The sequence below is a fragment of the Mytilus trossulus genome, chromosome 6 (assembly GCF_036588685.1).
Source record: "Mytilus trossulus isolate FHL-02 chromosome 6, PNRI_Mtr1.1.1.hap1, whole genome shotgun sequence".
Taxonomy (NCBI): Eukaryota; Metazoa; Mollusca; class Bivalvia; order Mytilida; family Mytilidae; genus Mytilus; species Mytilus trossulus.
Window position 1 is genome coordinate 20,726,050 of NC_086378.1, and position 26,495 is coordinate 20,752,544.

At 31.6% G+C, this 26,495-nt stretch overlaps 1 protein-coding gene across 6 annotated transcripts; it reads right to left on the reverse strand.

Moving 5' to 3' along the window:
- On the reverse strand, positions 1-26,461 carry LOC134720916 (E3 ubiquitin-protein ligase TRAF7-like). Of its 6 annotated transcripts, none has more exons than XM_063583482.1 (16): positions 26,102-26,461; positions 21,756-21,868; positions 20,931-21,077; positions 19,579-19,682; positions 18,844-18,965; positions 16,130-16,278; positions 13,255-13,278; positions 12,635-12,719; positions 11,585-11,726; positions 11,122-11,226; positions 10,573-10,650; positions 9,072-9,158; positions 7,894-8,031; positions 5,196-5,354; positions 3,478-3,597; positions 1-2,643 (listed from the first exon to the last, which is right to left on the reverse strand). In XM_063583482.1, the coding sequence occupies exons 1-16, from the start codon at positions 26,311-26,313 to the stop codon at positions 2,590-2,592; spliced, it is 1,839 nt and encodes a 612-aa protein (XP_063439552.1). In that variant the 5' UTR covers positions 26,314-26,461; the 3' UTR covers positions 1-2,589. The 6 variants fall into 6 exon arrangements, with proteins under 6 accessions (XP_063439552.1, XP_063439554.1, XP_063439553.1 ...); XM_063583484.1 differs by having other exon boundaries at positions 5,196-5,344; positions 7,896-8,031; positions 26,102-26,460; XM_063583483.1 differs by lacking the exon at positions 5,196-5,354 and adding an exon at positions 5,885-6,033 and having other exon boundaries at positions 7,896-8,031; positions 26,102-26,460.
- Between the last annotated feature and the right edge of the window lie 34 nt (positions 26,462-26,495).

Genomic DNA, 26,495 nt, shown 5'->3' on the forward strand with positions numbered 1-26,495 from the left:
TCAAATAAACAGTTTTATTGATAACAATGTTAAACTTCATAATATATAAAAGCTTAATAATACATGATAAAAATGAATTGCCTTGCAATTACAAATAATTGGTCAAACAAAAAAATATAATGTCATATGAAGATTCTAAAACTAGATACATGTATATAGTATAAATTATTCACCAAATAGGAACCTCAAAGTACATCAATATGTACAAATAATTATTTATACAAAACTGCATAACAAGTAATCACTTTCTAAACATGATTGAGCATCTTATGAAAAATAATTGTATAATTCCTAAAAACTGTTGCAGAAAGATTGCCTTATGGGACAACAAATAAATTACTTCAAAGGTAGAAATTTAATTAGAAAATATTAAAAAATAAATTTACTACCTATGAAACTGTTAACAACTGAGTCGTTCTAAATAGATTTTTAAAAAAGGCTTGGAAGCGAAATACTACTTTGAAAAACTCTATGAAATGGAAGAAAATTACACTTGTATTTTTTAAGTGGTGAAATATAGTGGAGAATAAGGCATGCATATTCAGGCTAATAACAAATTGATAAGTTGGGACTAAATGGATGATCTGTTTATCTCCTTTGTTGTATTTTCTATATCAATGTATATGAGACAACTTTGTTTTATACATTTGTATTTACTAACACTAAATACTGGGCATGGTTGAGCAAAGGAATATAATTCACACAATTCAATTATTCAATCACTAAAAGCATTGTCAAGATCATTTTAAAAATCATTTATATATATATTTATATAATGTTATAAAATTCACAGGGTCCATGTCAACATGTTCCTATTATCTAAAACCAATCTAAAAACAATGCTAGGATCATCCTTTTATTTCTTTAGAAATTAAAATAAAAAATACTATTTCTCTCTGACTTTATTCAATTTTTTATTTCAAATACTGTATACAGTATTTAACAAAAAATTAAAAAGCACACAACTCATTGATTTGTCTGCACTTCTATATGAACACAGAATGTAATGCCTCATAATAAAAATTCTTTGAAGTGGTATCAGAATTAAAGTTAAATAGCTCTAAGCAAACATATTAAATGAACTAACCACTTGCAAAAATATTGGTCACAATCTGTATATCATTATTTGCAACAGTTATGTGGTAAATGCCCAACATTCCAATATAAGTTATATGGTTCGTTACTGACCCCCTACAGATTCATAGAGGGTAAGTAAAATCCATAGGGGGTGAGGCTGGAGGCCAAGTCCCACATGGATTTTATTCACCCTTTATGGATCCGTAGGGGGTCAGTAGTTAACCGTATAACAAATTTATGGCACGCTAGACTTTTTCTGCTGCGTTTTGTTGTAAAATAAACAACGAAACACAACAATATTAATAGATGACGTCACCATTACCGCGTCACAAACCCTCTATGAAACTTACTAACCCCCTACGGTCTCATAGGGGGTCACCACGCGATAATGCTTCTTATTGAGCTGGTGTCTATAGCTATAGGGTACCATGCCCAACTGTCCTCCATCATTTTCTTTGTTCATTAACCTATGAAATCTGGGCAAAATCTATAATTTCTATAATCTATAATTTTGCACAAAAAAAGTTCCCATTATATTGCATATGTGTACTAAGCCTCAAGTTGAAATCAATAACTTTAACTTGAGAATGTACTGGTTTCTTACTATCACATGTCTTTCTTCCGTTAACATGGAAATTAGGGTCAATACTGTTTTTGGCATTCAATTTTATAATTTCATATCATTATCATATAAATGAACATGTGAACTGAGTTTCAAGTTGACTTGACCACATTTTCATGGTTAACTGCATTGATAAAAATCTAAACGATATATGATGGACGAATGGAAAACAAATGGCTAAAGAGACAGATGCACAGACCAGAAAAAAATAATGCCCTACAACATGGCAAGGACATAAAAATTCTTAAACTTGCCTCCATACACTAGCACTAGTATCTGATATAAGTTTTGATAGATAGATTGAATGTTAATCTATAAATAATCATTTTTCAATTATAATTCAATCAATATGCTGTAACCAAATCCTAATAAGATATATACTTCTGTTTTGAAGAGTTTTTAAAAAAGCATAAAAAATAAAAAAGGAATATAAAATTCATAAGCGAAAAACACAAACTGACAATGCCAAGGCAAAACTGATAACAACCAAAATAAGTTTTTAGTCTTCATTGGTAATTTTTCCAACAATAAATTTAGGAAATTTTTTCTAATTTATGATGATGACTAAGTTTTAAAAAGGATTTTCAATTTAAAACACACACCATTCAAACTATAATTGCAAATGGAAACATTTTTTTTCAGTGATATTACAACAAATGCAACCATGATGACGATGGAAGTATTTAACGACCATGACTGACTATACAGCCCTTGCATCAATTTTTTTGTTGTTCTTTAGAAGTCAAAGTCATGTGACTATAATTTTTTATTGCATAATCGTAATGACTAGTAACTTTATTAAGATCCAATCTGTCATGTGATACTCAATATACTATCATACAAAGAACAATATCACAGCACCAAACATAAGGTTATATTCCAAACATCCCTTATGTAACACCCTGCAATGCAAATCCCATCTGCATCTGGAAGTATCTGTAAACCTGTAATAAAAATATAAAACTTATAGCGAACCAAATGAAAGTTTTCCACAGAGTTGTCTGCTCTTTACCAAGGTATTTAAACTTTTGCAAGTTTACCTGTCCCATTTAATCAATACAATAGCTATTGTTTTCTGTGTAGTTTATTCACTTGGACATTTAAATTTCTTCTAGGAGAAATCTATCACTCATTGATTAATTTGCCTGACCAAAAAAATATCTTCTCTGTTGATTGAAATACATGTATAAACTCACATAAACTGTATGTGATACAGTGATACTTGATCTGATACTTTTGTACATCACTAAAAACAAAAAAAATCTTCTCAATATCTACAAGCATAACAAAGCCAGACAAACCTGCATATTTCAGAATTAGGGAAGGATGCATGTGTGACAGATGAGGAACTCAGTGGGGCAAATCAAACTAATGATTGCAGGTATAATATCTAGTTGTCTTGTATTAGCCATAAACAAATAACAAGAAAACTAGTTTTAAACAGATGGGTAATGTAGATGACTGTCTAATAGACAATTTTCACACTAACGACTTTTAAATCTGGAGTATGTAATTTTTCGACAGATTATCTACCCTGTAGTAGGACATTCTAGAACTCTGTCCAGTAAGAGCTACTAAAAGAAATAAAATGAAGCTTACAGTTAGTGCACTTTTGGGTGTTTTATATTTCATATCAACAATAAAATCATCAGATTACAGTAGAAATTATAAGAAATTATAAGCTACATTTTACTGATTTCCGTTGCTCTTACTTGATGTTGAAATATATACTGCAGACTCAAAGGTCAATAATTAGAAAATAGTCATTTGACTGATACCTTTATTTCTTTATCCTCTGACCCTGATAACATAAAATCTCCTACTACTATCACTGTATTAACACTACCATCATGTCGCTGTAATGTCTGTATAGGAAGCATGTTCTCTAAATCCCAAACCTAAAATAAGGAAAACTTTAAATCTTAAATGTGCTTATAAAACAGGGATTTATCATTTCAGTCACATTATCACATGTTATAAGTTTGTTTTAAGAATAAATACTTTCAGAGGTGTAATAAAGAAATTATTTCACTCCTCTGACATCATACAACAATAGGTGTTTTCAAGTCATTATCGATGATGTTGCATCCAAACATCGATGATGCTACCTCCAATCGTGAATTAATGTGTTACAATGACAGCATTAAACAGGATAAAGCTCTTTCAAATATCATAATATTCAAAGACATTTTATTCCATTACAAGAAACATAAATCTTCATTGTAGAATTAATACAATAAATATCTGATTAAATAAACAATGTCTCAAAATATATCCTAATAAAATATAAATCTAAAATCTCATTCCTTATCCATACTCTATACTCTTTCCTTGGTGTCATGATATTGCAACGTACATTGCTATTATAGTGAATAACATAATAAACAACATCAAGCGAAAACAAATGAACATTGCAAAATGATTTACTGTATTTGGCAGTGTATACTACGCATTTATGTATAACATGCATCCTCTTTCATCCCTCCCCAAATCATGAAAAAAATACATTTACAGGTACTCTTTTATAACAGCATCATTAAAATTGAGGCTTTGCAAGATTGACATGCTTTATATTAGGAGTAAAATTGAGAATGGAAATGGGGAATGTGTCAAAGAGACAACAACCCGACCATAGAAAAAACAACAGCAGAAGGTCACCAACAGGTCTTCAATGTAGCGAGAAATTCCCGCACCCGGAGGCGTCCTTCAGCTGGCCCCTAAAGAAATATATACTAGTCCAGTGATAATGAACGCCATACTAATTTCCAAATTGTACACAAGAAACTAAAATTAAAATAATACAAGACTAACAAAGGCTAGAGGCTCCTGACTTGGGACAGGTGCAAAATTGCGGCAGGGTTAAACATTTTTGTGAGATCTCAACCCTCCCCCTATACCTCTAACCAATGTAGAAAAGTAAAAGTGGTTGTTTGATTATTCATATCAAAATTAATGATTATATGATTATTGTGGATTTCTTCATTGAAACCAATTTTTGAGGATGTTTGGAACTTTGGATTACATGGTCTTGCCAATGTGTACATGTAAACTAATAGAAAACTTGCACTTCATTGAAAATATAATTTCATTATTCATCTCATCCACAAAAATTGGCATCATATAAATAATACAGAATCAACAGTAGAAGAATCATCTTTTCCTCATTTTATATGATTCCTAGATTAAAAACACTAAAATTTTCATCTTTTCTTTTGAATTTCATTAAATGATCATTTGTTAATATTTTGTTGTTGCTTGGTATTAAAGCAAAGAAAATTTGCTCTGTAATAGTAGTCGACAATTTTTTTTAAATCTAGCACAAGCTGATTGAATAAGCTGTTAAATTATTAACACATGCAGCTTTGAGAAAGGACAATTTTGAATTCTCTTGGACTGATGATGAAAAAGAGATAGAAATTCTAAAATTATTCTGTTGTGAAAAAGCATATTACATAAATAACCTGTTGGTATATCTATATATAGAATAAACATTCACCTGTATGCTTTTATCAACAGATGCCGAGAAAAGGAAGCGCCCAGAAAGGGAGGTAATTAGGCTGTGAATGGTTCCTATGTGTCCTGACAAAGTCTGCATATGCTGATAACTATCACAACAAAACAGCTGTATACTCTGGTTATATGTGCCTTGGGAAAAACCAAAAATACAAAAATACAATATAAATATTTATATAGCTACTTAATAAATTAAAAGACCACAACAATCTGATATCTAGTTTTAACACCTATAGAAAAGTTGTTGAAATTTTTTTGGCATTTCAAAAAGTCTTCCAAAATGAAACTTTGGGAAAAAAATCAAAGATTGCTACATTTCTAGTAGGTGTTGTAAAACTAAGTATCTTACTAGTGGTCAACTTATGCATGAAAGAATTGCTACAGCTTACAATCTCATAACGAAATAGATTCTGTTTTGCCAATAACTGTTGTCCAACAGATTTTTGATTAAAATTTTCATTCAAAATTGTCCTCAATGACTCAAAAATATTATAATCTTATATTGGTCCATTAATGCAGAACAATTGGTGAAAATAACAGTTAGCAACCGAAGTTTTTTCAACATCCATACATAATAGGCAAAACCAGGCAAAGAAAAATGTCTGTTATGTAACCTAAAGCTGTAGCATTTCTTTCATACGCCTTTAACAACATTTATTTTTGACCTCTCACCATAACTTTCAAATCAGCAGAACCAGAGATAAGAAATCTTCCCGAGTAGGAAATGGCCAAACTGGTTACGGTAGATATATGGCCCTTTAATGTGGATACATGTTCGTACGTGGGTACATCAAAAACTTGAATTAATCTATTGTATGTCCCTGTATAGAAATAATATTGAAATAAAGTTATAATCTTCCTTTTTATCTTATTTGTAACACTTTAAGGATAACCCTATCCAGCTAAAAACTTCAGTTTTAATCAGACAATTTTTATATTCAAAAATTCAACTATGTAAAAAACATTAATTACCCAATGATAAATTTTTAAACAGTATAAATTTCACAGGCAGTCGACTCCCGTTATCCTGAAGTCAGTCGGTTCAAAGAATTATTTCGAGATACACTTAGTTCGACTCAAAAGAGAATCGGAAGTTTCATATACAAAGGGACACAACTCTTGCTTAGCTTGGTAAAGCTAAAATAAATCCGGGTTCATGTTCTGGTATCAGATCGATGGTCTTTCATTATTATAATAAAATTATCTTTTCTTATTTAGTGTTTCAGTTTCCAATTTTTCCTATGGCCTTTATTGGAAAGAGTAATTTCCAATCGATCTTAGAGTAATTTACTAGGTCATTAAAAATTGACAAAAATGTTTATTCTCGATAGAAGAGGTTTTAGAAAATTAAGATTTCTCTTTCTTTTCAATAGAAAATACAACAAGATTAAAGACGCCGATTGAGTAGTTTAGGTGATCATCTACGAAAGTCTTAATCCTCACTTTATACACCCCAAATCTCTCATTAGTGTAAATCACGATTAATTGTTTTGTAAACATTTTAAATACCTTTTCATGAACATTACATGTATCATTAATTATTTATGAAAATTCTATAAAAGATAATCTAAGGTAAACACTCGATGAAATAGCATGTCATAAATCAATTACAGTGACCGGCAATATAATTACACATGTATTGTCAGATTAACTCTTAAATCTATTTAAATCCCGGAGGTCATGTTTTGACATATTTGTATCAGTTTGAGATAAATAATGAATTTTGAATGCTTTTGATAACCTTGGGACTGTAAATTTAGTTGGACTCAACCGAAATTTCGACTCATCCAATTTCGACTCATCAGGAGTCGAAATACATACATTTATATATAACAAAGTTCTGGACCACGCGAAAACTTTGACTCATCCGAAATTTCGAGTCAACCGAGTTCGAGACAACGAGAGTTAACTGTAATTATTTAACTCCACTTCATCCACAAAATATTTTAAAATTAAACAATTTCGATTATCTCCCCTTGATGATGTCTGACAAGTACAATCAAATACAGTTACAATCCCTAGCCTTGTGGAGATGCAGCACATATTAATTTACAAGTATTTGAACACTATCAAGTTTCACATAATTATCTAAACTCCACTTCATCCACATAATATTTTAAATTTAACAATTTCGATTATCTCCCCTTGATGATGTCTGACAAGTACAATCAAATATACATACCCCAATCCCTAGCATTGTGGAGATTTTTCAACATGATCAAATCCCTATTTCCAAGTGATAGCAAGGGAAACAACTTTCCAAGTGATCTCATTATCTCCCCTTGATTAATATTATCTTTCATAAACATTATTTTTGGTTATTAACAACACTTAATCATAGTTTTAATTTTTTCTAACAATATTTGATAAAATTGCAAACAGACAGCATCAATTCAATAATTATTATATCATAACCATTTGAAGACATTTATCTTTAAGTTTAATATACAACTTTGAAAAAAAAATAGACGAAGATTAAATTTCATTACAGCATAGGTTCATGTGAATTTTAAACTGCAATATTTTGTTATAAAATTGTTTATTTTCAACATAAAGATAAATACAGACCTCAAGTTTGACTTGTAAATTTCAAGTATGGTCTTTAATGTATAAAATTCCTTTAAAGTCTTTTATTTAACTAACACAAAAATTATATAATATAAATTTCAATCTTTAATCTTACCAGCCACAACATATTTTGGTGTTACAGTAATGGAATAGACTGATCCAAATGTATGGTCAATTTTCCCCTTCAGATTAAATGGTTCTACTGTATTCCATATATCTATAGTGTTATGAGATCCACTAAATAAACTGTCCTAAAACAATACAAAGAATACTCAGATTAAATGGTTCTACTGTATTCCATATGTCAATAGTGTATGAGATCCACTAAATAAACTGTCCTAAAACAATACAAAGAATACATATAATAAGGAATTAAAACTGAAAATTGAAAGACATTTTCTGTTTAATTTATTCACAATTTTTATAGACCAGAAATGATTTAGATCATGACATATTATATACATACTGGTAAATTTTTTGAAGACTGTATGTTGCCCTTTATATGTAGGTGGTAAAGGGCTATTTTCGTGCAACATGTTTGGCTATTTTTATTTCACGTGCAGTCGTGAAAAGGTTCTTATTCACCATGTTTCATGAATTTTGAAAAATGATCATGGTGTCGAAAAAAAAATTGATTGCTCGTTCATTGTGAAATGGCAATTTTATTTTGAGTTTTTCCATGCAGATACCTCCCCCCTTCTTTAACGCCCCTCTTCTAATTCTGAGACATTTTTGTTATTTGCTTGCTGTTTCATTGGCATAACGTTTCCCCATTTGTTCTTTTTGAATATAGTCTAGAAAATAGACTTAATTTGGATTTCTATATTATCGTTGTAATCTTGATTCAAACATTTCAGAAAGTAAGACCTAGAAAAATCTGTTGCTGAAAATTACATTGAGACAAAGGAATTCACAAAAAATAAAAACACAGGAAAAATCTCCAAATAAGTTAAATGCCTTATGTTCAACCTGCATAATTATTGAACTAAATACTTATAGAAATTGTTTTGCTCAAACATGTCAGGAGTCTGAAATTCATGGATGTTGTTGACTGATGTGTAACATATATGTTTTGTTCATTTTTTGTAGATAAATTAGGCCATACAAAGAACTACAGTTGTTAATTTCTGTGTCATTCGGTATCTTGTGGAGAATTGTCTCATTGGCCAACCACATCTTCTTTTTTATAGAGAATTGTCTCATTGGCCAACCACATCTTCTTTTTTATAGAGAATTGTCTCATTGGCCATCAAACCACATTTTCTTTTTTATATCTATGATGTTTTCTTACCTTAGACATAGATAAAGCTAGAGCTCTAACCCAATGGTGTAATCCAGATATAACTGTTTTAAATGTTAGACTTCTGATTTCCCAGACCTATTGAAAGACAAATGTATGATTTTTGGGTAATCTTAATCTGCAGATCAGCCTTCTTTCTTCTACATACAATTTATACCGTCATTACCATTTATTCGATTGTATTTGCATTAAAAGTGTATAAAAAAAGATTTAACTAAACAAGTTTATTTAAATAAGCATAATATACTTTAAAATCTTCCAATCTTTCATTTACAACAATAAATGAGAGAAAAACATGAAATTTATAATAATATAAGTATAACATGTATAACAGCAGAGGTTAAATACATCTCTCAAAAAGAGAATATTATCTTGGTGTAATCAGGGGTGTACAGAATTTTACACCGTTGTTGAAAATTCATACACCCTGAGGCGCAGCCGAATGGGTGTATGAATTTCAACAACGATGTAAAATTCCGTACACCCCTGATTACACTTAGATAACGAATTGATTTCTTATGAACAATTCCTTTACTCATTTTGAAACCAGGATGTAAAATTATCAAAATGGTAATGAAAAATTTCCAGCTTAATATTTTTTCAATGTCCATGTTGCTGCACATTGTCAAATACTTTTTTACTTTATTTTTTCAGAATTTTTTTCTGTTCTTTTGCATTTCCAAAAAAAAATTTTTTTGTTTTTTTTTAACATTTTCTTCTCTTTATTTTTAGTCTTAATTTCATTTGTTCTCTTTATTTTTGCAAAATTTTATTTTTTAAATTTTTTTGTCAAATTTTTTTTTTTTTTTAATTTTGTCAAAATTTTATTTATACCCGGGTGAACGAGGGTGGGGTGTTATTTACACCGGGATAGTCAACCAATCAGATTGCAGTATTTTTGCTGCATAAGAAATAAGAGTTTTTATGGGCTAAAAGAATGATGAATATTGGTTTGTTTATTGTTGAAGATCATACATTGACCTATAGTTGTTATCTTTTAAGTCATGTGCTCTCAGGTAAAGAGTTGTCTCATTGGCAACTATACTCAATCTTCTTATTTTTATAATGGCTATTCTTTTTACATCCCTTTTGGTCTCATTTAGCTCAAATCTTATTCAGTTTTTTATACATCCTTGACTTTCAAATGTTTTTGTTAGACATTCCCAGAGGCCCCCCTTTTTCGGAAAAAATTTGGTTGCTTATATAGAAAATCACTGAAGCCTGACTGGAGCGGGCCCCCTCTTAGGTCAGTCAGTGGGCCCCCACTTATGAAAATTCCTGGATCCGCCACTGATTCTTAATGGTCGAGATTCAGACACACCAAATTTATACCAAACAAAAATAATGAATCAGCAGTAAGAACTGCTAATGAATGAGACCGTCCTACCTGAGGGCTTCAAATATTCAGAAATAGTCACAAATACTATAACATCAACCAACACACCATTCTAAGCATAAGGTAATAAGTAGAATTATAGTTTATAATAATTACCTTTATTAATGAAAATGTTGAGGTGAATAAATACTCTCCGGCTACTATCATAGCACTTATAATATTATCATGAGCATTCTGAAAATAAACAAATCAGATCAGTTCCTACAATCATTCTCATGGATATGGGCTCTAAATATGTTAGTTAAAGATAACTCAAGCCTTGAATGTAGATAATCCAATATTTGGATGTTACACCAATAAAATGATTTGATTTGGATCTTTTAATAATACAGCATTCAGTAAATAGATATCTTAATAAGATTAATAGAGAGCATGTTTTGGCTTTCCGCAGAAACCACTGTTTTAACAAAGGTTGAATTGAATGACACATATTTCATGACATAACTGCTAAATTGATATCTAAATTAGAACTAATGGGTGGTGTCCCTTTACTGTAGTGTTGATTCAAAATGGAAAACTGCAGTTGAATTTCTATAAAGTGAAAATCTATTCAAATCAATATTTTTCGCTAAATTTTGGCTCTATGAAAAACAAGGTGGACACTTATATTTATTTAAAGTTTGGTAATCTATGTATATTCCATACTTCAACACATTTTTCTTCCTCAAATGTCTTAGCATTCCACACCCTAATAGATCTATCGTCTCCAGCTGAATATAAACTGTCTTCATGAACTGCCATTGAATGTACCTTAAATAACAAAGACAACTATGATATTTCGATGTATATATAACAAATGTTACCCAAACAATGCAATGGCATAGAAGAATAAATATATACTCTAAAATGATCTAGCTTGTCTTTAAAACATACGAAGGAAAGACATATGATAATTTGATTTTAAAGAGAATTACATTTTTATGGATTAAAGGATTTCTCTATTTCAGTGTATAGTTGATTGTATGATTTTGACAAATTGCACATACCAGTAATCCTGTGTTTCAGGTTTACCTTTGAAATCCCCCAAAACTTATATTCCAATAAATAATACAACGTATTGAATCTGCAGTAGTCAGTAATTAGAGACGTCTTTAAGACAAATACTCACTGTTCCTGTATGGCCTTCCATGGTTTTGATACAACCTTTAGCTAAGTTTTCCATGTCCCAAACTTTAATAGTACTATCAGATCCAGAGCTAAATACTTTATATCGTTTAGTAGCAAGGCACCATACTATATCTTTATGACCTCTGTCAAAAATGAAAACAAAACTTAACCATTATCAAATCCTTTCATTATCTTATCATTTTTATGCCCCATCTTACAGTCCACTGAACATAGAAAACGATAGTGTGAGTGGGGCATCCATGTACTATGGACACATTCTTGTTTCTTATAACTTCTATTCAGTTATGACCTGTAGTTTTTGTGTCATTAGGTCTCTTGAGGAGTGTTTTCTCATTGGTAATCATACCACATCTTCTTATTTTTATATTTCTCACTAGAAAATCTAAAGTCTGGCAAGTCATCCCCATTCTAGGTCACTGTGTTATAATATCTGACGATACAGTATGGGTTTTGCTCATTTCTGAATGCCTTTTGGTGGTCTATAGTTGCTTACATCATGTTAATAAGTCCATTTTCATATTACTACTTTTGACTTCTGAATTTATATTTTTGACAGATTACCCTCTCTGTGGTTAGACATTCTGGTACTCAGACAAGCAAGAGCAATGTAAATAAGTAAATTCAAGATTTTATTCATTACAATTTTTATGAAAAGTGATTTGTTTAAATGCTTTCTATACATGACTAGATCATCGTAAAATAGTAAATTTCCCCCTAAATTGCACCGATCATTTATTTGATTTAACTTCTTATGGTCACTCGTAATTGACAGAGTGCCAGGATGTCCAACCACAGAGGATGTGTCTAATAATTGTGATCTAGGAGTCCAACGATGGTCATATGAAAGTGTTCTATTTGATTATAGTGGATAGTTATTGTCTCATTTGCAAGAATACCACATTTATTTGATTATATCTTTAATACTGTGGAAGTATTTCATATTCATATGGGACAATTTATTTGTTGTTGTTTTTAATGAACAAATTCATCACAACATATGTCCAAGTTATACAGTTATCTTTAGACTTACTTCAAAGTACCTATACATTTAAATACAAAGGGCATCTGCCAGTGTTCTTCTCTGATAGAACTGGAGGGACTTCGTTTAGTGCCACCTGAAGAAGAAAATAATACCATCATTCATCACATGCCACTGATAAAATGTAGGGAAATTTGCTAGATTAGTCTCCAAATATCTTTTATCCATGCTCACATTAAAGTAGTAGACTAGGAGGATGTTTTATTCTTTGAATTTTAATTATTTTTACATTTTTTGGAAGGGTATCATTCAAATGCCAATATATTATTTATCAATAATGCTGACTATTTTCACTTTTATGCTTTGTATTATCTTATTCACACTTTAACATCATGCAACAGAACTTGACTAAGTAAATTTAGAGAAAGTCCAAGCAGTATCAGCTATATGTAGTATTTCTTGAAATAAAGAATTGAAAATATACATATAGCAAAATTCTGAATGAAACAAATATAGTATCAAATGAATACCCAGAGTTTTAAAAAGTTCATGCTTATTTGACTCGTGACAATTTTTCAAAAAAGATACATAAATATATATTCTGAGAAATAAAGTATTTAAAGTATTTAAACATTGCGAAAGAAAGGCTTATAACAAATTCAGTAAATTACCAAATGAACTAGGCCTTTCATATCCTAGAATGATCAAAAATTGTATAAAAAATTTGTAAGGGTTCCGCGGAACCCAGTGTCTGGCCTACTTTTGCTGTAAATCGCAGGCTCAACATAAAGGAGGAAAAAAAATCATTAAAAATATTCCTTTTGATTGTAAGAAGCATCTGTCCAAGTTTGGTAAAAATGTAGGATAGTTAATGAATCTAATTAATGTTTTGAAAACTTAAACTGCAGACTGTATGTTATGTTAACTGGAAGAAAATGTAAGTCCCTTTAAAAGTAAAATACAGAAAAAATGGAAATATCTTTTAACAAAATTTACTTCTGGATACTATCTTATGATCATAAATAAGCTTCTGTCCAAGTTTGGTACAAACCCAGCTAGTTTAAGAAAGTTATTAAATTTTTTAAAACTTTAACCACAGAGTAAATGTGATGTTTCTCTGTAGAAAAACTAAGTCCATTTAAAAGTAAAATACGGAAATAATGGATTTATTTTTTTACAAAATTTACTTCTGGATACTATCTTATGATCATAAACAAGCTTTTGTCCAAGTTTGGTTCAAACAAAGGATAGTTTAAGAAAGTTATTAAAATTCTAAAAACTTTAACCACAGAGTGAATGTAATGTTTCCCCGCAGAAAAAACTAAGTCCATTTATAAGTAAAATACGGAAAAAATGGAATTTTATTTTTACAACTTTTCTTCTGGATACTATCTTATGATCATACACAAGCTTCTGTCCAAGTTTGGTAGAAATCCAGTGTAGTTTAAGAAAGTTATTAAAATTTCAAAAACTTTAACCACAGAGTGAATATTTGTGGACGCCGCCGACGACGACGCCGACGCCGACGGAAAGTAGGATCGCTTAGTCTCGCTTTTTCGACTTAAGTCGAAGGCTCGACAAAAATTAAAGCATACATCATAATATACTGAAACACAATGGACAGCTCACCTTTCTGTCTTTGAGCTATTTCAGCAGTGAAAAACAAACTTACATTAAGAATTTGTAGCTTCAAGTTATCTCCCTTTGTTTATTAAACTGAGAAGGTCAAACTTGCAAATAAAATAGTGATTTTGCAATAGAATGATGTAGTTGGATGTCACATGAGTTAAATGGAAAACAACTATATATGAAAAAAGATTTTTATGTAAAGTGATTTTGGAACATTCAAACCACATAAACTTACAAATGAAAATGTACAAATGTATGTGTCAAAAATGTAAATGTGTCAAAACTTAATTTTTAAAAAAATATTTGCAAATGTATGACCATTTTATTTCAACTATCACAAAACATGAATAAGATTATAAGACAATAAAGGGCTGCGCTTTGGTATACCATAAAAATTCATGGAACCTATTTTTACAAGAAATTTAATGTTTTAAATTGAACTAAAGATTTTACAAATTTAATGTCTTCATCAGAATTTATTAAGTATTATTTGTTACATCAATAGATATAAACAATTCACCAAAGTTTCATGGACATTGGTGAAAGCCTTTTAGAGTTATTGTCCAAAGTGTTAAAAATCCCTCTTTTTTTATGAATAAAGCCCCATAAATCTAAAACTTAAAATCTGAAATTTATAAAAATTGAAAGGGAGCTTACATCAATAGATATAAACAATTCACCAAAGTTTCATGGACATTGGTGAAAGCCTTTTTGAGTTATTGTCCGAAGTGTTGAAAATCCCCCCTTTTTTATAAATAAAGCCCTATAAATCCAAAACTTAAAATCTGAAATTTAAAATAAACGAAAGGGAGCTTACGTCAATAGATATAAACAATTCACCAAAGTTCCATGGACATTGGTGAAATCCTTTTTGAGTTATTGTCTGAAGTGTTGAAAATCCCCTCTTTTTTATGAATAAAGCCCCATAAATCCAAAACTTAAAATCTGAAATTAAAAAAAACTGAAAGGGAGTTTACTTCAATAGATATAAACAATTCACTTAAGTTTCATGGAAATTGATGAAAGTGTTTTTGAGTTATTGTCCAAAGTGTGGACGACAGACGGACAGACGGACGGACGGACGGACGGACGGACGGTACGAAAGACGGACGGACAACGATATACCATAATTCGTCCCGTCCCGGGCGTATAAAAATTGATTGAGCAAAAATATACAGGTTCCATAACAAGATTGAATATTTTAGTGGATTACACTTGATATCAACTTTTCTAGTTATTTAATTTTTAAAAAATTTGCCTTTGTCAAGTTTATAATTATCTCTGAAATCAAATACTAAGAGTTGATATCAAGCAATATCCAATTTTGTTAACCCTTTCCTCCATAATGACGCCTTTTGACGCCACCCCCTTTACTCCATAATGACGCCTTTTGACGCCTGCGTAGTCCCTCGCTTGAAACGTCTCACCTATGAAAAAACTTCATCAGACTTAATAAAAGTTGTATTTAATAGCAAGAGGATATTCATGAGAATCTATGACTGGAATTTCATTGATGAAATATTTATTTTGGCAATGCATTAATAATTTAAACCTGCTGATTTTTTTTTTATTGAAAAAATCCTATGCAAATCAAGTATTTTAATAAAAAGTATCCATGGAGGAAAGGGTTAAACCAGTTTCTCTCCTGATAAAAATAATCTTTGTGCAAAAGAGAAAAGTCAACTAAGCATCGTTCTTGTCTTTTGCCCCTACAAAGTTTAAGTGTGTGGTGTCAATCAGATTAGGCCTTTTCAAGCTTTTCAATCACTTTAGCATTGAATCAAATTTGATGAAAAGAGTATTTTCAGGCAAAACATGTTGGTGTTTTGTATATAATCAAAGAAATCAAAAATAAAAATAGAAAATTTATGACATTACTTATTTGATTTACTAAGTCTTGTATATAAAATGACTTACTTAAATTACTAGAACTGTTTGACCTTGACCTAAGACTGTAATCTCCTGTATTTCCCGGGGAAGTTATTGATCTTCTATTCCTTCCAGACATCAGCTGGTCAAGAGTGGACTGTAGGTTGTCATATTTTGATTGTAATGATGTAATTTCTCTGAAAAAAAGAAACAAAAATATGAACTTAGAAGACTTTACCCTCCTCTGTGAATCTTATAAAATTGAGAATGGAAATGGGGAATGTGTCAAAGAGACAACAACCCGACCAAATAAAAAAACAACAGCAGAGGGTCACCAACAGGTCTTCAATGTAGCAAGAAATTCCCGCACCCAGAGCCGTCCTTCAGCTGGCCCCTAAACAAATATATACTAGTTCAGTGATAATGAACGCCATACTAATTTCCAAATTGTACACAAGAAACTAAAATTAAAATAATACAAGACTAACAAAGGCCAGAGGCTCCTGACTTGGGACAGGCGCAAAAATGCCGCGGGGATAAACATGTTTGTGAGATCTCAACCGTCCCCTAATACCTCTAACCAATGTAGAAAAGTAAACGCATAACAACATGCACATTAAAATTCAGTTCAAGAGAAGTCCGAGTCTGATGTCAGAAGATGTAACCAAAGAAAATAAACAAAATGACAATAATACATAAACAACAACAGACTACTAGCAGTTAACTGACATGCCAGCTCCAGACTTCAATTAAACTGACTGAAAGATTATGATTTCATCAGGCACAATCCTTCCCGTTAGGGGTTTAGTATCATACCATCAACACATATATTAGAAGAACATAATCCGTGTCATGCATGTAAGTATAAGTATATAACATACAGGCGCGTAGCTCCCTATAGGCTAACACGCAGTTGCGTGCACATTGATTCGACATGCCAAAAAAAAAATTGCAAAATAAAAATTTATATATTGAATGTTAAAGGAAACACCTACATTGTATGTTGTCACTTTTTTAATTGATGAAATATCATTAATTAACGGCATTTGATTTCAAAATTAATGTTTTATTGGAGATTATGACAAAATCAGACAGTAAAAGAGGGACAAAAGATACCAAAGGGACAGTCAAACTCATAAATCTAAAACAAACTGACAACGCCATGGCTAAAAATGAAAAAGACAAACAGAAAAACGATAGTACACATGACACAACATAGAAAACTAAAGAATAAACAACACGAACCCCACCAAAAACTAGGGGTGATCTCAGGTGCTCCGGAAGGGTAAGCAGATCCTGCTCCACAAGTGGCACCCGTCGTGTTGCTGTTGTGATTACAAATCCGGTAAATAGTCTAATTTGGTAGGTCACATTCATGAAAGGGAAAGGGATTGTAGTTACGACGTAAGGAACATATCCGATATAACTTGTATCTTTTAGAAGATTTGAATTTGGAATAGACATGTAGTTTTGGAGCACATTTTACAGTGAACTGTTCCTCAGTTTGGAATGAGATGTACAAATTGCGTATTGTTATGCGTTTACTTTTATACATTGGCTAGAGGTATAGGGGGAGGGTTGAGATCTCATAAACATGTTTAACCTCGCCGCAATTTTGCGCCTGTCCCAAGTCAGGAGCCCCTGGCCTTTGTTAGTCTTGTATGATTTTTAATTTTAGTTTCTTGTGTATAATTTGGAGTTTATTATGAGGTCGATTATCACTGTACTAGTATGCATATTTTTAGTGGCCAGCTGAAGGACACCTACGGGTGCCGGAATTCTCGCTACATTGAAGACCCATTGGTGGCTTTCGGCTGATGTCTGCTCTATGATCAGGTGGTTGTCACTTTGACACATTCACCATTTCCTTTCTCAATTTTATTAGAATTATCAGAACCTTTCGATATCGTTGAAAATATACCGAGGCGATGTGGTCATCAGACTACCGGGGGCCAATCACCCTGCAAACACGCCAAAACAGTATTGGAAAGTCACATTAATTTTTGAGTTCATAGACCATATGATAATGGGAACTGGAGAGTGGAGTCGCGTCTAGTATTATCAGAAAACTGCTTCTTTGCGCTGTACATGTGTATCTGCTTGTTATTGTTGTAGGCAATAGGTTAGAAATATAACAAACGAACAAATCTCAACATTGTCTGAGACATACAAAACTGACCTGGTATGTTATTTTAACGAATTCAATTGGGAGGTCGTTCGATGCCGAACACGTACGATGGCTTATAACATCTCGCGAGTGCTACCATGGGGATCTTTCAGTGTACTACATATGTTGAAAACAAATGTATGATCAACAATAAACAACGACAGTTACTAGCATTACTGCATATTCATCGGGATTTCACAGCGAATATTGACAAACTAATAGAGAAGTTTGTTTCTGCCTAGACCCGAAGAGAAGATTTTGGACAATTTTGAGTACATTCTGTATCGAAATATGTGTTGTTTATGTATTACTCTATTCAGAAGATTTATCAATAGATTTACATTCATAAATTTTTCATAAGTTCTATCTACATATAACTCCTCTTTTAACTGTCCTATGACCGAAAACCCCCAAAAAATTTCTGCATAATAGGGTCCCAAAATTTTTTTGAGTTTGAAACATATCAATATTTACATTAAAGGTGTCCTATTGTAAAAGTTACCTGACACAAGTTTCTAGCTGTGTTTGTATAGATGTTTTACTTCCCTCTAACAGTACAACATATACATTAAAGGTGTCATATTGTAAAAGTTACCTGACACAAGTTTCTAGCTGTGTTTGTATAGATGTTTTACTTCCCTCTAACAGTACCACTTTGTTCTCTAATACATTTACATGATCTCTTAGTTCCTTATTATTTTCTTCTAAAAGTCTGGTCTGAAAATAAAATTATGCAACTGTAATATTTGATTATGCTATAGATGTGGTATAATTGCCAATACAATGAGACACTAGAGTTCAAATGAGGTGGGAGTTAGCAAATATAGACAACACTATGGCCTTCAACAACTATATAGTTGACTTGGGCCAGGCACACAACGACAGTCTTCACGATGAACTTTTAAATCTACAGGTCCAGAGCTCAATTTTTGAAATTTTGTAGTTAAATTCTGTTGGCCTGTAGATATAATTTTTACAGGCTCGTGAGCAATTTTACAAGCATGGGCTGCCAGGGCTGCCACTCAGCGTGAAGACTGTCAACGATAGTGGTAAGGCTAAAAATGTTTATGTTTTTCATATATGCCCATTTTATTATGTCTAAATACCATCAAGGACAGCATTGAAAATGGTTTAGATCAAATTTAAGAATGGTGTTAGAAAAAAATAAAATGTCTATCAATCCTAATAAAACTACACCTGACCCCAAGGTACATGTAGCTTGCTCACTCCAAAATGTGTAAGCATACAAAGTTTCACATGTATATTTGTTTTGTTACAGTGAGTTTGTGGTCTAAACAGGAATAGACCTGTATATTTCTCAAATTCATACCTGTAGATTAAAATCTTTAATGCTAACACTATTCTGTAATCCTCTATAACCACAGTGATTCAAGTGTTCTGATATTTGGTCTTTTGTACCCGTAAACTCACATCCTGAAATAAAACACAGAGTTAAAAGTTGGTAAATGATAATTGATCTACAATATATTATTCGTATATGTGTACAATCAGCCCTTTAATCATTAAGTCAGAACAGTAGGCAAGCAAGCAAAGTTAATTTTGGAAAAGATTTGTATTTTCTATTCATAATTGTTATATTGTATATCTATTGCTATTTGCTAACCAACTGATTTTTGTCTTGGTCTTCCCTTCATTACACCTAGAAAATTTATAATTTGCAAAGATAAGAGGCTGTCTGTTAGTCAACTGACAAAATCTAAATACAAAAGAAAGTATTTGGGACTTCATTTTCATGACATAGTTATTTACTAGTCTTAGGTTGTTGTTAAACCCCCTGAAGACTTTGGTTTCCTCCACATGTACACTTACCCCTTTTTCGTATTTTTCTAAAAGTGCCATGTCTATCGTTTTGTTTATATAAATTAGACCGTTGGTTTTCCCGTTTGAATGGTTTTACACTAGTAAATTTGGGTAAATGATAATTGATCTACAATATATTATTCGTATATGTGTACAATCAGCCCTTTAATCATTAAGTCAGAACAGTAGGCAAGCAAGCAAAGTTTATTTTGGAAAAGATTTGTATTTTCTATTCATAATTGTTATATTGTATATCTATTGCTATTTGCTAACCAACTGATTTTTGTCTTGGTCTTCCCTTCACTACACCAAGAAAATTTGTAATTTGCAAAGATAAGAGGCTGTCTGTTAGTCAACTGACAAAATCTAAATACAAAAGAAAGTATTTGGGACTTCATTTTCATGACATAGTTATTTACTAGTCTTAGGTTGTTGTTAAACCTCCTGAAGACTTTGGTTTCCTCCACATGTACACTTACCCCTTTTTCGTATTTTTCTAAAAGTGCCATGCCTATCGTTTTGTTTATATAAATTAAACCGTTGGTTTTCCCGTTTGAATGGTTTTACACTAGTAAATTTGGGGCCCTTTATAGCTTGTTGTTTGGTGTGAGCCAAGGCTCCGTGTTGAAGGCCGTACTTTAACCTATAATGGTTTACTTTTTAAATTGTTACTTGGATGGAGAGTTGTCTCATTGGCACTCACACCACATCTTCCTATATCTATCACCAAATATTGTATACATCTACAAAAACTAGCTACTGAAAGGATTGTAATTCGACAGAAATTTCAAAAGAAACTGCAACTGAAGTTTCAGAACTGATTTTTTCTTTTTCATTGAAAACTTAATAATAAATTCTTACCTTTGATTCCATGACTACAAGGTAGATAAGGACAAACTTCTGTATGAGATTCTAACTCTGATTTACGAAATCTCCCACAGTGAACCTCACTATTAGGGCAGGGTAAAGGTGCAAATGAACATTGAGATTCATGTTCACTTCTCTTACCTGTAAATGAATAGAAAGTAATTCATGGTCAATATATCTACATTACCTTCAAAAAGATACATGTATTATGAGGGTCTCATTGGGGTTTACAGATCAGAGAACAATGGGCAAAAAGTTCAAATCAAAGGGCAAAAGAATAGAAAAAAATGGACAAAAATTGAGAATATTGGGTAAAATTACAGAATACTAGGCAACAAAATACATGTATAATGAATAGAGAGAAAAATGGCATAAAAATGATCAAATATAGAAATGAATGATGATCTCCCTCCACAGCCTCTATTATCCTTCTGATTGTACTTTTGAGAAATGTTCCCAGTACATGTTATACTGGTAAGATTGTGATTCATAATCGAAACTCTATCTTTGAAAATTAATATAAGTTTCAGTACTTCAATGAAAGGTACGCTGAATTTAAGTCTTTCATTAATGAGCACACCTCCTAAAAACCCCTCTCCTTTTCAGAACCATAAAACACAGTAAATGTTCTTACACTTCTGTTTTTACTGTATACTTATGCATTATACGTTGCATGATTAATACACATGTGCAAAAAATGCTTACAATATAAACATGCTGGAACACATGTAAATATCAAAGGCATAGTGATACAATTATCATTTTATTAATATAAATCAAATTTGACTGTCATAAAATTTCATAAAAATTATACATTACCAATTTGGATTTTTTCTTGGCATCCACTTGGATCAGAAACAAAGTCTCCATTTTGTTTCATTACTCCATATTGACAAAAAATCAGTAGGTCTTCTATCTGGCCAACAACTAATCTAAAATGTGAAAACAGTTATTAACTTAACTTCCCTATCATAATCTTTTATCTAAAACAATAATCACAATATTTCAAAGCTGACTGTCTAATATACACAAGAACATAAATTTAAAAATCTTCACCCTAAAACTGGAATATAAGTAAAACAAGACTGGTGCCACTAGCATGACTAGTGTAGCAGGAATTGTTTACGCTTTCATAGCACCTTATAAAAAAGATGTGATATGATTGCCAATGAGACAACTCTCCACAAGAGTCCAAAATGACACAGAAATTAACAACTATAGGTCACTGTAAGGCCTTCAACAATGAGCACAGCCCATACCGCATATCAAGCTTAGTTCACTTTGTTTAAGGTGGTACCTAACACCTGAACTAAAATTAATTTGGCTCGTTTAATTTTCTTAAAATTTTGACAAAGTACTTACTTTGAACTTTTGACAAAAATATAAGAATTTAAAAAAAATTGAACCAACCGTTTAATCAGAAAAATTACACTGGTTATATAGCAGTTTGACAAAAACTTATTTTGGTCATTGAGAAGCTTAATATTCCCCTAACAACACGACGTCATTAAAACGTTCTGCTGATTTTACAGAGTTATCTCCCTGTAGTGTTAGGTACCACCTTAATGTGGGTTTGGGTGTTGCACAATCTTTAATTTTCCCTGCAGCTTTTTCATGATTGTTGTTTGACTATTTGACTTTTTCTTAGTACCATGGTGCAGGGCCTAAATTAATATATTGTTTGTTTCCCCAATCCCGACCCTGCCAAGCAAGGTGTGGGTAGGTACAGTAGGTAGGGAAATAATTTAATTTTTTCCAAAAAGCCTGAATAGTATCATAGTATTGGATGATGCTGCAAGCCTGAAAATCAGAAATGAATAAACAATTTTCGACTTAGTTTTGACAATAAAATTTTATGAGTATATGTAGCACTGTTTTTGCAGGGTCGGTCGGGATTAGGAACAAACAATATTTTATTTTAGGCCCAGTCTGTCTTTCTTTAATAAGTTAGACTGATGGTATTTAATTGTCTTATCTTTATATAAATAAGGGCGTTAGTTTTCTCGTTTGAATTGTTTTACATTGTCTTATTGGGGCCTTTTATAGCTGACTATGCGGAATGGGCTTTGCTCATGATTAAAGGCCATACCGTGACCTATAGTTGTTAATGTCTGTGTCATTTTGGTTTCTTGTAGACAGTTGTCTCATTGGCAATCATACCACATCTTCTATTTTATATTATCGATCTATCAATATAAAAAAAGTTCAAAACTATTTCTCCTTATCCTTAAATGTTAGTGATTTGTTCTAAAATATGATTTTATCTACCAAAGATTACAAAAATAATAATTGATGTTTTAAAATTTGATATAAAGCAGACTAACGATTTTTGAAAATTAACTCTTAGTCAACAATTTTCTAATTTATAAATGACATTAATAAAATACATATATTTCATACTCAGATGTAACATAAAAACTATTAATGACAATAGCATAGAGAAGAATGACTACAGAATATTTCAATTTTGTGTCAATGATTTATTACAAAAATAATCATATTAGTTCGCTGTCAAATTACCTGTCAAAACAACTTTTTTTATTTAATTGTGGCATGCAGTGTTGACTGTTGCAAAAATAATGTTACATGTACATGTACTTTAGATAGGTAAACCGGATAAACTTGTTTACATAAAATGTGTAATTTTTCAGGCCTGGAAATTACATTTTCAGTTTATGCATCATGTACTTTTTTTCCAGAAATAAGAAAGCTCTAACTATTTTCCCAAATATATTAATTTCATATGAAGGCTATTGCCAAATGATTAAATTATATTAGTTAAAAAAACACAAGGAACAATTCTTGCAATTGAGTAAATGAATACTTTTTTTTATTAATTTTGTGGATTTATTAATTTTCAAGGGTAACATAATTTTTTCTTTGATTGAGGAAGAATTTTATTTTCATTGAGATTTGGTTTAGTGAATTTCTATAAAAGCACCAAAATTACACACACCAAAATAAAACACATGCTTTTAGAGAGAAAAACGCCAAAATATCCTGACGCCAAAATTTTCTAATTTACGGTATATGTAAAGAATTATAAACCTTCTTGAATAAAAATCTGTTCATTACGGCATAACAGGGTGGAATTTACCTTATCATCACATCTTTTAACATGTACATGTATGATGTCAGAAAAATAGATTGCATATTCAGTAAAAAGTGAGGGCAAGAAAATACGAATTAATTACATGTCTCTAAATTTACTACTTATGAGGAATACAAGTAAAAGATTTTTGTTTTAGTTTATTAGTGTATTGATTTTTTGTCAATTACATTTTCTTCATGAAACAACATGTATGGCATGTATGGTAAATGTTGAAAATTGTGCTGTTGTATGAAAATTGCTTCATATGAACTGGCAAATGCCGACTGACTGTCTCTATTTGAAAGAATTAATGTTGAAAATCATGAATGACAAATCCAATAAACAGGTAACCTGTAACAACAGATTATGACACCTGTTGTAACTCAGGGTTCTCGCTAAGGATTTTTGAAGGCAAGTCCAGGGACTCCTCATGTTTGGCCATCGTGAGTCCAACAGCAAGAATAAGATATTTTATTGCAATTTAATGTAAGTCTCCATGGCCTAACAGAGCAATGAAATGACATTACATTCAGATTACTTTTAACTTTTGCTATAAAATGAGGATATTTGTGTTTGACTGTGTTGAGTTTAAACAAAATATTTCAATCTTAATACATATGTGGACTAACCAGTTCTGAAAATGGTGAGTCCAGACAGATTTTGATGAGTCCAGGACTCATGGACTTGCCTTAGTTAGAACCCTGTAATAATAAACTGTTAATTACCTAATTTTGGAAATAAACAAAGTCATAAACTTATTGACAGGTAAAATTGTGTACCTCTTTTAGTCTACTATTACCAATTTTTATGAAGCAATATACATGTATACCGTACATGTATATAAAATTGAGAATGGAAATCGGGAATGTGTCAAAGAGACAACAACCCGACCATAGAAAAAACAACAGCAGAAGGTCACTAACAGGTCTTCAATGTAGCGAGAAATTCCCTCACCCGGGGGTGTCCTTCAGCTGGCCCCTAAACAAATATATACTAGTTCAGATACATGTACTACTGTTTTCGTCAAGAAATAAAAATTTTGGCCCTAGAAATATTGCCTGCAGCTGTAATTTTTTCGCCATAAGAAATTAGTAATCTTAATTTGCGACTTTGGCCAAGCCCAGCACAATCCCTTATAAATTGGACCTCAAGTTTTCACTATCATAAGCTCTTCATTTACGTAAATTTAACCTACATGTACATCAAATGTACATGTACACTTTTTTCCCTCATATTTAAGAAGTTTAAACAGTGTTAAAAACTGTTTACACAGTGACCAAGGGAAACTTGGGTCCTGGGACGTAAGAGTAATCTCCAACTGGGGTCAAGCAGCACAGATGTCCAAATAGCAATGAAGTGTATGAGTGAGATCAATAAGGTTGTCGAGAAGACCGCGGGACCAGCAACGTCTCGGAAGTAACATTGTATCCAAGTTTGACTTCACACTGCGTCACTTTATATTTTGTTAGTAACTAGTAAATGCCAAACTGCAAATCTGTTGTTTATTTTATCAGAGTTATGTGGGGACAAAGTCCCCAATTACGGTAGAAAAATCAATAAAAAAAAATATAATTAAACATGTTAAAAAAAAATCTGGGAAAATTTTCCCGAAATTTTCATTCTACTAATGAACTCAAAATCATTAACTTTTTTACTCAGATCTACTTCCTGTTCCGGTCTTGTTGGCATGAGACTTTAAATAAAATGTATATATTTATCAACATATCATCAAATACATGAAATATAGGAAGGAATTCAACACCCAATCATTTTAATAATTGTTTGAAATGAACAAAAAAATGTTACCTGATAACAGCGTTTCTTTGTTTACATTGAATATGACGTCATAACTTAAATAACGTCACAACTAACTCCCTTACAACAGAACTGATATCAGAAATGTTATGGTATTTACGTTTCTTTTATCAACATGTTTGAATAAAAAACAAATAATGCAGACTTCGTCCCCATTCGCAGGTAATGCCTGCCTCTATTATTATAAGATATCGTCCCCACAAAAGGGCAATTTCGAGGCATTTGGCCGTTGTCCCAACGCTGGAAAATATATACAAACCTGTTTACTACAAGCTGTGTGGTGTCACATTGGTTACCATCGACAGGGCAATTTGAAGCAGAGAAAGCGCATTTCTTACAAAACGTATGACCACATTTAATGCTTATTACAGGTTCTGAGTATAATCGCCCACAAATCGGACAGGTAAGATGACTTGAAAGTTTATCTGCTAACACGGTTGGAAGGTTTTTGGTTGGTTCTGAAATGTCCATGTTAGATTTTTATAAATACATCCAATTAATCCCTTAAGATTTGATTGAAACAGCTTATTCTAGGAGGAAATCAACTTTTTGTTTTGATTAAAATTTCCTTCCGCATTACGTCGCTCTTTTTGTTGAAGGTAATTTTCTTGACAAATCCATCTTATAACCGAAAATAAATAAGAACGATATTT